Source organism: Neltuma alba, unplaced genomic scaffold (assembly GCF_004799145.2).
Source record: "Neltuma alba isolate B1F8T4 unplaced genomic scaffold, ASM479914v2 tig00000769_pilon, whole genome shotgun sequence".
NCBI lineage: Eukaryota > Viridiplantae > Streptophyta > Magnoliopsida > Fabales > Fabaceae > Neltuma > Neltuma alba.
The window spans coordinates 160,175-171,372 of NW_021632183.1; the positions used below are offsets into that span (position 1 = coordinate 160,175).

The 11,198-nt window shown below is 35.8% G+C and overlaps 1 protein-coding gene across 1 annotated transcript; it reads left to right on the forward strand.

Moving 5' to 3' along the window:
- The first annotated feature begins 218 nt into the window (after positions 1 to 218).
- On the forward strand, positions 219 to 9,755 carry LOC114745254 (golgin candidate 5-like). The gene is made up of 19 exons (XM_028933409.1): positions 219 to 550; positions 897 to 1,982; positions 2,733 to 2,804; positions 3,444 to 3,518; positions 4,523 to 4,637; positions 5,551 to 5,612; positions 5,712 to 5,759; positions 5,983 to 6,267; positions 6,354 to 6,413; positions 6,523 to 6,606; positions 6,740 to 6,805; positions 6,897 to 6,995; positions 7,072 to 7,290; positions 8,119 to 8,212; positions 8,283 to 8,503; positions 8,679 to 8,738; positions 8,824 to 8,937; positions 9,206 to 9,280; positions 9,380 to 9,755. The coding sequence occupies exons 2-19, from the start codon at positions 897 to 899 to the stop codon at positions 9,413 to 9,415; spliced, it is 2,871 nt and encodes a 956-aa protein (XP_028789242.1). The 5' UTR covers positions 219 to 550; the 3' UTR covers positions 9,416 to 9,755.
- Positions 9,756 to 11,198: the final 1,443 nt, after the last annotated feature.

The window sequence follows — 11,198 nt, forward strand, 5'->3', positions numbered from 1 at the left end:
TTTCATGAAAAGGTATTCAAGTTTCAATCACAAATTTTGTATTTTTTTATATAATTGAATAAAAATTCATATATAAAAATTTTTATGATTCAGCTCTTGGGACACTCCAAGAAGAATTCAGGTAAAATACAAATTATTCAAAAAGTTAGGACTTGGGTCTTCAATGAGACGCTAATTTTGGGCTGAAAAAAGCAAAACAGAGAAACAAACAGCCTAATACGACTACCGTTGCATTCGTCACCAACGTCGTCGGGTCTGGGAGCTAATTTTCGCGGCGGACAATCCACCGCCTGTTTTTGCAGAGCTCATCAAATCATCCCCTTTCCACCATACCATATCACTCTCTTCTCCTATTTTTTCCCACACCCACTTTCCTTTTCTTATGCTTCTTTGAGTTCAGAGAATTTCACTGGCAATTCTGTTTTCCCCCTCATCTTCTTTATATTGCATTTTAAAAACGAAATTCGTTAACGCAAGTATGAGCTCAATTTGTTGAGACGATGATTTGATTCCCGGATCCAAGGCAGTTGCTTGATCACGGGCTACCAAGGTTCGCATTTGTTATCCATTGTTTCGCTTCACGAATTCGATTTCTCTGCATTGATCTCTGTTTTGTTATTCACAGATTGCCGGATTTTAACTTGCATTTTTTTTTAATTTAGTATTCTTTAGGTGTGCCCATTTTCTGTACACGAATGAGTTTCGGATACGCTACTGTTTTCCGATGCTTGGAGTGATGATATTTTGTGGTGCATGGGTTGAATTTGATCGCTTTTGATCCGTTTCATTTTTCTTGACTAGTGGGATCTGAAGTTGTGTAAAATAAAAATTTAAAATTTTTGGTGCGATTTGAATTGGTTGTGGGATGACTTTTTTTTTTGGTTTCTTGTTTGAAGATGGCTTGGTTTAGTGGATCAAATTCATGGGGCAACTTCCCTGATTTGGCGGGAGCAGTGAATAAGCTTCAGGAGAGTGTGAAGAATATTGAGAAAAATTTTGACTCCGCTCTTGGGTTTGAAGGGAAGTCTGAATCCAGCAATGAAGGTAATTACATTGTACAAGAAAAAACATCTGGACAGTCTGAATCATCCCAACAAAAACCTGTATCCCAGGATATGATGAAAAATACTGAGCCTTCAAATCATCCAACAATTACTGAGGTAGAAGGAGTTGGAAATGATAATGCGGCCCGTACCGAAACTGAAGAAATTGCTTCTGGAGAAGAAAAGAAAGTGATCACAGTAGAGGAGGGTGATAAGCTTATAGAGTCAGAAAGTGGAACCATGGTGCAGAAGTCAGACCATGAAAAGGAAGAAAACCAGTTTCCTGCAATGCCAGCTGATTCGTCTGAACCCATCATGCAGAATGTTGAACGTTCTGTTTCTGTTGACGGTCCTCAAGAGAATGAAATTGATGAAGTTGAGAATACTGCAAGTCCAGTGCCAGCACAACTCAAGCCTGTTAATCTTGGGAAGGATCAAGTTGAGGGTAGTTTGAGTGAGCAAAGTGAGCTGCATGGTGTTACTGATGTGCAAGATAATTTCCAAGCCAAGACAGAAGAGGAGAGGAAAGAAGAGAGGGTGCAAGAAGAAGCTATTATGGAGCAAGTTTCTCCAGCACAATCTGAGGAATCTGGTAATAGCAAAGGTGGAGATGAGACAAAGCCTCCTGTTTTGCATTCTGTGGCTACTGAGGAAACTGATAGCATTAATCTATCACATGATGAACACTTAACCAATGCTAGTCCTCAAAATGAGTCTTTTAATGTGCTACCCAATTTGGGTTTGCACGAAAATGAAGAAATTCTCAGGGCAGTTGAAGGGGATCACTTAGTCAATGATGTTAAAACTGACAAGAAAGAGCAGCATCCCAATTCTGTAATGGATAACTCTGACTCAGATTCTTTGCTTGAGCTGGAGAAAGTGAAGAGCGAGATGAAAATGATGGAAACTGCACTCCAAGGTGCTGCAAGACAAGCTCAGGTATTTCATTTTCTGTGCTAATCATCCTAGCAAAAAAATTTTTCCCTGACGTGTAACTTTCCTTGAATCTTGATACTGTAAAAGTTCAGGCTGGATGGCAATTTAGGGACGAGTTCTTGTAAAGTTTAACCATGAGAACATGATGAAACTTGCCTTCATCCTTTTCTTCTTAATTAAAAAAATTTAAGTTTCAATCACTTTTGTCTTCGAGCAGATAAATTATCAAGCCTTTTGTCTATATAACAAAAATATTGATTGTAAAGTAGTGTTCAGAGGTCAGATTGTAAAGTCCTGCTCCCAATTCACTTTTTCAAAAGCTCATATTTTTGTGCAATTTTTAGTCTGATTGATAATTGTCCTGTGATAAATATTCTTACCACAGTCAGTTTTGCATGCTCACTTTCCCTAATGCACATTGTGCTGTATTCCGATAATATCAAGTCTTGTTAAAAAATTTTACCATCCTGATAGTCCTTGAATCTCTTCAAATCTTAAGGACTACCTTTGCCATCCATACCCTTTTAAAGGTATCAAATTGTTGCAATTGCCTTACCCCAAAAATGAGGTATCTATTAGCTGTCAAATCTCATTTGCTCTTGGTACTTTTCTTCTCAGTGTCTCATTTTATCAATAAGCTGCATGCCTGTTGTATCTATCCTACTCTTCCTTTGGTCTTCTCTGTTCATGTGTTGAACCCAGCATATTATTGCAATTTTGTAATTTTGATGTTTCTATTAAATTTCTTTGCAGGCCAAAGCTGATGAGATAGCCAGATTGATGGGTGAAAATGAACACATGAAAGCTATGATTGAGGATTTAAAGGTATATCATTTTTTTTATTTCCTTGTTTGTCCCCTAGTGTTTTATTTGGTTCCTCAACGTTCAAGTCGTTTAAATGTCATTCACGTGTTCATTTGTGTCTGCTGAATTGACACTTTTTGTTTACTTCGAATCAGTGCTAGCCTTGGATCCCATTTTCCTTTTCCTTTACATGATCTGATATTATGGAAAAACATATTTTATTATTTGGACAATATGTGTAAGATTTGTGTCGATGTCATGAAAAAATGAGCTGTTCCTGAGTTATGACGATGTGGGCATTCAGCAGCATAATGGTCATTTCTATTAGAACTTTCTGCAGTTCAAGAATTTCTTGGGTTTAATCGTTTAACTTCTTAATTCAGCTTGGGTCAGATCTAGCAGTATTATAAATCAAACAAAGACTATTGTTTTTAGGCAATGCATGTAAAGAACTTTTATGTGCATACTCTTTTGCTTACTTATAACCAAGCTTGGATGCTTCTTTTTCCTACTTATCATGTGCCATTTTTTTATTTTCCCGGGGAGGTCCCTTTGTGTCCTTGTAAAGTATTTGGAGGATTTTTTTTTTGAAATATAAATTTTATCATGTTCTGCTTATCCCGATTTCCCACTTCTTTATTCTTGTTGCTCATGGAATAGAGAAAATCCAGTGAGGCAGAAGTTGAGACTTTGCGAGAGGAATATCATCAGAAGGTTGCAACTCTTGAGCGAAAGGTATAGCTCATTGTAATTCTTTGTCATTTGCATTGTCTGTCAAAGTTATTTATAATGTTCACTCAAGGCTGGATGCAAATCTGTGTATAGCTTTCTGTAGTTTAAAACTTTAAATATACTTTCAGTTAACCTTGTTACTGCCAACAAAACATGCAGCATGTTGAAAGTAAAGTGACATAATCTATCATCAGATGTGGCATTAGGTTCTTTAGGATACTACCTTAGATGCAGTATAAAGTTCATAAAGTTCCCCAATTAATGCCCGAAAAATTTAAGGGATGAGCCTGGAGTTTCTCTTAATAATAAGAAAATTTTAACCCCGTGCTTTAACTTGATGCGATGTGGCTCTTGCATTTGAAATTTGTTTCTGTATTTTGCATAATCTCAACCTTTTATATTGTTTTTCATTGAGCAATATGCATAAGGTCATATGCCTTATATCTCGGCTAAAATCTGAAGGTATAGAAATTGGTGGATTTGAACAAATTGCGTTGTTAATGTCCTATAACATGGAAATATATTGGTTTTCTGATTGATTTAAGACTTTTCTGTTTTATTTGGCCTATGCTTTGTCTATATTATGAGCCAATGAAGGTTTACCAATCAAATGTTAGCAATAACAGTGCCTATGATATACATATGGTTCCCGTGAAACCTTAGTGAAAGAACTTAAATTCACTCTAAGGAAGATTTAGGGCCCATTTGGAATGGTTTATAAACAGCTTTTTAATTGTGATTTATGGAGTACAAAATAACTATGTGAGAGGAGTTTTGTCTTGACTTACATGAAACGTGTTTATAAGTGATTTTAAATGTGATGCCAAATGAGGCCTTAGTATTTTAATTTACGCATTGCCATGTTGGTATTTCCATGTTAGCAATTTCTTGCAGAATTTGATCTATCAAAGTGGATTATTAGATTTATGTCTAAGCTTTTGATACTAGGCTGTCTAGTTTCTGCAATAACTGTTGCAGTTTTTCTGCATTTTTGTGAATAATTGCAGTTGTATGCTCTCACTAAGGAAAGAGATACGCTTCGACGAGAGCAGAGTAAAAGAAGTGATGCAGCTGCTTTATTGAAGGAAAAGGATGAAATAATTACTCAGGTTATGGCTGAAGGTAGAGTGATATCTGTAACCAATCCTATATTATTGACGAACATGATATGCTTTTAAAAAACCAATGAAAAATGTCTCGTCAAAATTGTTGATAGATAATTTTTCTGACTTTTTAATGGTTTTAGATATGATGACATGATGATGTTTTAGATGATAAACTACGACTCTAAATAAACAGGTCATTAGGGTATTGTGTCCAAAACTTAGCTGGATTCAGGAATTGGCCCCTGTGCAGTCTCAAATTTGGATTTATATTGGAGGGATCTAGCACTATTATTAAAACACCAAATGTTTTTTTTGAAGAAGCTTAACTGAGAACGTAGTCTCACGTGATGGTAATTTCAAATTTTTGGGGTATTGAACATCTCGATGCTGATTGGATGTTTATTTTGGATATATTTGACTAGTCATGGGATCTAAAGATTCAAAAAAGTTTTGAATGTAGTTTCACTTATCTTATGAGGTGAGTTCTCCTAAATGGACTTGTGAAGTGTAATTTGGAAACCTTGCGCTTCCATGCCCTTAATCTTTCACTTTACAGCAGTGGTGAAATGTGTTGTGCCAGGTGTATTGGAGAGAAGAGAGCTTTCGATGTAAAGAATAATGTATTCTAAAATTGGCTTGTGAACCTTACTGTCGTTTAATTTATTTAATAAACATATACTGCCATATCATGGGAATTGCTTTTGTAATAGACAAGGTATATTGGAGGAAAAAGAGCATCAGACGGGGAAGAGTTATTTTGTGTCATGGATACACACACACACACACATTTTTGTGAACCTTACTGTTCAATTTTGTCGTCAAATTGGAATTGCTTTTGTAAGTTAGAAGTTTATCTGTTGTAGCATCCTAAGAGTTCAGTTAGTTGAGCAAAAATAAATCCTCTTCATTTTAGATTGGGTTCATCTCAGGTGAAGAGCTTTCAAAAAAGCAGGCTGCTCAGGAAGCTACTATGAGGAAATTAAGGGCTCAGGTGGGCAGGCTACTAACTGCATTTTTCCTTAAATTGTAATATTTTCGTTTTCCTACATAATGCATTAAAAGTTCTATTTAAATTTTTTTTGAAAGCTAGATTAGAGAGCTTGAGGAGGAGAAGAAAGGTTTGACTACTAAACTTCAGGTAATTTAGCTATGAAACCATTTCTTGGAGTTATTGTTAGCTGGTAATTTTTTCCTAAGTTCATCTCGTCGCTCTTGTGAAACCTGATTGCATAGAAATTTTATGTGGTATAAGCGGTACAACACTCTTTTACCATTGATCTTGTTGTCTAAGTTTGAATAACTGATTTGCTTGTATCTTAAACTCCTGCAAACTGCTGTCTGGCTCATGGCATGTAAGCCAGGTGGAGGAGAATAAGGTAGAGAGTATCAAGAGGGACAAGTTGGCTACAGAGAAGTTATTGCAGGAAACAATAGAAAAACATCAAACAGAAATTGCTGCACAGAAAGAATATTATTCTAATGCGTTGGCTGCTGCGAAGGAGGCTGAAGCATTAGCAGAGGCACGTGCCAACACTGAAGCCAGAACTGAAGTAGAGAGTCGATTAAGAGAGTCTGAGGAACGTGAATCTATGCTGGTCCAGGCACTTGAAGAATTGAGGCAAACTTTGAGTAGACAGGAACAGCAGGTTTTTGTCACATTTCATGTCATTCTTTCTAATTAGTTGGCTTTTAAAAATTTATTCTTATCAATGTATTCATTATCCATTTTCAGGCAGTCTTCAAAGAAGATATGCTTCGCAGGGACATTGAGGATCTTCAAAACCGATATCAGGTCTGCTTTCTTGCTCTGCTTGTATTTTAAATGATAAATTTTTCCTTGTTGATTTGTTCAAATTGTAGCAACTTTTCTTTTGCATTTCAACGTTTACTGTCTAATGTAGGCAAGTGAAAGACGTTGTGAGGAACTGATTACACAAGTTCCAGAATCTACAAGACCGCTTTTAAGGCAAATTGAAGCCATGCAGGTAAACATGCATATTAAGACTCTCTCTGTTTTTCCCCCCTCTTTACGGTTGTTATATATGAAAAATACTTTTTTCATTAGTTTCTTAATTCAGTTAGGAGGTTGTATTTGACTAGAATTAAGCATGATAACAGGAAACAAATGCCAGAAGGGCAGAAGCTTGGGCTGCCGTTGAGAGAACCCTTAATTCTCGACTTCAGGTGACTGGACTTCTTCCTTATTTGAGTTTCTAAAAATCATCTCATCGAAATATTAATAGACTGCTTAGCCCTTTTCCCATTGAGTCTACAGGAAGCAGAGGCTAAAGCTGCAGCTGCTGAAGAAAGAGAGCGGTCCATAAATGAACGCTTATCTCAAACCTTGTCTCGAATTAATGTCCTTGAGGCTCAGGTTCTGTAATTTCTTGAGTAAACCATGACCATGATGGGTTTGCACATGTATTACTTATTCTAGGTATGAATTGCAGATTTCATGCCTAAGAGCTGAACAGAACCAGTTAAGTAGATCCCTTGAGAAGGAGAGACAAAGGGCGGCTGAAAATAGGCAGGAATACCTTGCAGCCAAGGAGGAAGCGGACACTCAAGAAGGTCGTGTGAGACAACTTGAAGATGAGATTAGGGAACTGAGGCAGAAACACAAACAAGAGTTGCAGGAGGCATTAATTCAGAGGGAACGTCTACAGCAGGTAGAGCTTCTGCTTCTGTCTCTGAAAGTTTACTTTTGTTTTTTTTGGGTAAAACGAAATTTACATTTTTAATCATAATATTTTGCATCTTTATCACTCTTGGGTTAATGGCATGAATTGATCTAAGGTATTTTTTCCCCTCATTAAGCATGCAAGCTTTTAAAATTAATTCTTCCTCTTTAATCAGTATTCTTAATAACAATAAACAGAATCATTGCCTTCATGGAACTTCAGCTTTTATTATGTAAGATCAGCTTGTAAAAATGTATTCAAGATACCTCCATGCACTTTTCATCATGTTCTTAATGGACAAAATGGAATAAATGTGATCCAATTCGTGTTTCTTAATTATGGGTAAATAGTAAAGAAAATGTCATCTTAGGGTTGTGTGGACCTGTTAATCCTATGGAACATTAAATGGTGGAGTCAGAGATGTTACATGCCCATAAAAAAAACATGAACGAGGAAGAACTTTTAGGAAGGGCGGTGAAAATAAGATGAATAAAAATCAGATATTCTTGGTTCACGAAAATTGCATAAACATCTGTGAGTTGCCAAGTTACATTTAGAATCTGAGGAGAGCTTGGAGAGTGTGGGACTGGTGAGCATCCTTCTGTGCGTTGTTTGCAATGGATACTGATACCAAAAATACAGAAATATTAGCAATCTAATCCAGAATACGGAGCTTGTATATGGTACATGATCCGTGTATCAAAAATTGACAATGCCTCATATTCCTGATTATTGGTTGAATTCTAGACATCTTATTAGAATCTTTCCGGTTATTGTTTATCAAGTTTACCGAATTGAGTTCTTCATTTTGGCCAGGAGATTGAAAAGGAAAAGGCTGCACGGGCAGATTTGGAGAGGACTGCTCGTGACCACACTCCCGCAATGAAGAAAATTCCTGCTTCTGAGAATGGTAGGATGCTCTCTGATTCCCTTCAATTTACGAGCCTGTAATATTCTCTAAATTATATTTCATTATGTAGGCAACCTGTCTCGGAAAGTCTCTAGTGCAAGCTCCTTGGGAAGCATGGAAGAAAGCTATTTTCTGCAGGCGTCACTGGACACATCTGACAGTTTCACCGAAAGAAGAAACCTTGGAGAGCCAAGCATGAGTTCTTACTATATTAAGAGCATGACACCTAATGCTTTTGCAGCTGCACTTCGTCAAAAGGAGGGCGAACTTGCTTCATATATGTCACGTTTGGTATGGTTTTCTTCTATGTTCTTTGATCTAACATAATAACTTCCCAATCATAGATCTATGGTTTCTTTTGCATCAGAAACTTGTTATAATGTACAAGCCAACTGGTACGAACCCATGCATCATAACTGATATAAGTTTGTGATACTGATGACCTTTATATTTAATTATAATTCAGGCATCAATGGAATCTATCCGTGATTCTCTTGCTGAGGAGTTGGTGAAAATGACGGGACAGGTGAGTTTCAACTTCCGAGTTCTCATACTTTATGGTATCTTTGCTTGTCATATTATTAAATTTGGTTCTCTTCCACTCACTGCAGTGTGAGAAGTTGCGTGGGGAGGCTGCCATGTTGCCTGGCTTACGAGCAGAGTTAGAAGCTTTGCGGAAGAGGCACTCTGCTGCTTTGGAGTTGATGGGAGAACGTGATGAGGAGGTACGTTTTAAGTTAAAAAAATATGACATGTTATATTTTATTTCGCTGTTGACAGTGATTAGATAAACCATGGCAAAACATGACAATCGTGATGGCCCCTTTTCATAAACTTTCTTAGAAATTATTGTCTCAGTTGTTATCACTAGCAGCCAAATGAGAAATATGTTTGTCTTAATTGATCTTGTAGCTTATCAGCATTTTAACTAATGAAAGCTTAGAAAAGAAAGAAATAGTTAGCTTCTATCTGAAAGTAATTAAATTTGTCTAGCTGGAGGAACTTCGTGCGGATATTGTGGACTTGAAGGAAATGTACAGGGAACAAGTCAATTTACTTGTGAACAAGGTATTCGCCCTTGCTATCTCTTGCTTCCATTTCATATTTGCTATTTCTGTTTTCTATCTTGTCCACTTTTCATTCTAACCTTGCTTGATCTGTTCACAGATCCAGAGAGTGAGTTCATCAACGGCTAGCGCCTAACTTCGCTTGGAGAAAAGAGGTGGTTATATTGAAATTTAATGCCTTTAGTCTCTAGAGAGAGAGAGATATATATATATATATATATTGCCTATCTTGAAATCAGATTCTTTAAGTCACCTTGTTATATGTAATCTGTATAATGACTACAAGGTTGTATAGTCAATTTTCTCAACGCCAAAATCACTGCAACTTCCAAAGAATTTTGAAACTTCTGATTGAGACAAAGCACCAAGAAATGGATTTTTTTTTTTTAAGCTTGTGATTTCAACAAAGACTGAAGACCTATACAAGGTTTGCTTGATTGAGGTTTGATAATTATCAAATGAGACACAATTTACTTGAAAGTTGCTGACCAGTCTCCATTAGAATTCAACTAGAAAGCACATTATATATATAGAGAGAGAGAGAGAGATAGATAGATAGAGAGAGAGAGTTATATATAAAGAGGTGCAGGGTCTCCACTCTCCACTTAACGCAATACCTTCTTGATGGGGTGACTGGTGTACGTTTATTCATTTATTGACATTGAGACTGGTACATATCATGGCTGTGTTTTCCTTTATTTAATAAAGAAAATGGTATCCAAGATCATTTATTTAAATGACACTAATGTTATGTTAATGCTTTTCTTTAATAAACGAAATTTAAAGGAGCTCTTTCACATGTTTCCAATTTTTAAAAGAGATTATTCAATTATTCAATTAGCATAGTTAATTAATCACTAAGCAAAATTATTCAAAAAAAAAAATGTTATGCTTAAATATACAGAAGTTCCAATCGAAATATCTATTGACCAGTCTAGATTTATAAACAGTCCAACGAAAAACTGCATGTTGTGCGTTCTTCGATGAATATAGAAACAAGAATTAATGAATGTAATAGTGCACTACTTATCTCATACATAATCTTCTTTGCGCCTCTCTTTGTCAAACACATGAATGTGTGAATGCATGATTTTTTGGGTATCTTTTTCATTAATTTTTTTAAAATAAGATACAATCAAGCTAGTCAAAAAAAGAAGAGATACAATCAAATCAATGTATAATTTTCAGTAGGAAAAAAAATTATACTATTAATATACCTTGGTCCATTTTAATCAAAATAAGAGAATTCTAAAGTATTGATAACATAAAAAAAAAATGTTACAAGATACTCAATACTCATACATTGATGTGATTAGAAAGCAAGCATGTTTAGAACATAAAAAGCTAGGATTTTTCTTTTTCAATGATAAAATACTTTTTTAATTTTATATTATAAAATGTGTCTTGCGTTTTATAATTAGATGAGTATTAAATGTATCTTTTTTAAAATTAAAAACTAGGTAAATTGGGCTAATTAATCTAAATAGATTATAGATTAGATGTTGCAGTTTTTAGACTGTTCTCACTTTCAAAATGCTGTTAGATTTTAGAGGGCAGAGATTTCTTTCTTTTTTGGCCTGAATAGAGAGCGGATAATCATAAACTCACCAATTATAACATGTTTTTGCCAAATTTACCAATATGTCTGTTAATACTTAAATTTGAGGAAAATATGGTTGAATTTGACCAAACATCAGGCAAACTTCTGGGTGAAAACCGACAGAAAGGACAAAGAAGGTAAAAGAAAAACAAAAGAAAACAACTGAAGACTTGTAAGAGCAGCAAAACTATTTCTCCGAAATCTATGGTGGATTCTCACCTACGGACACGTGGCGATACTCTTGGTCACAACGCAGCTCTACTGACACCTACAGTTGAAGGAAGGAGGAGCAAGAAGCCTACGCTGCACGCGAGGGCAT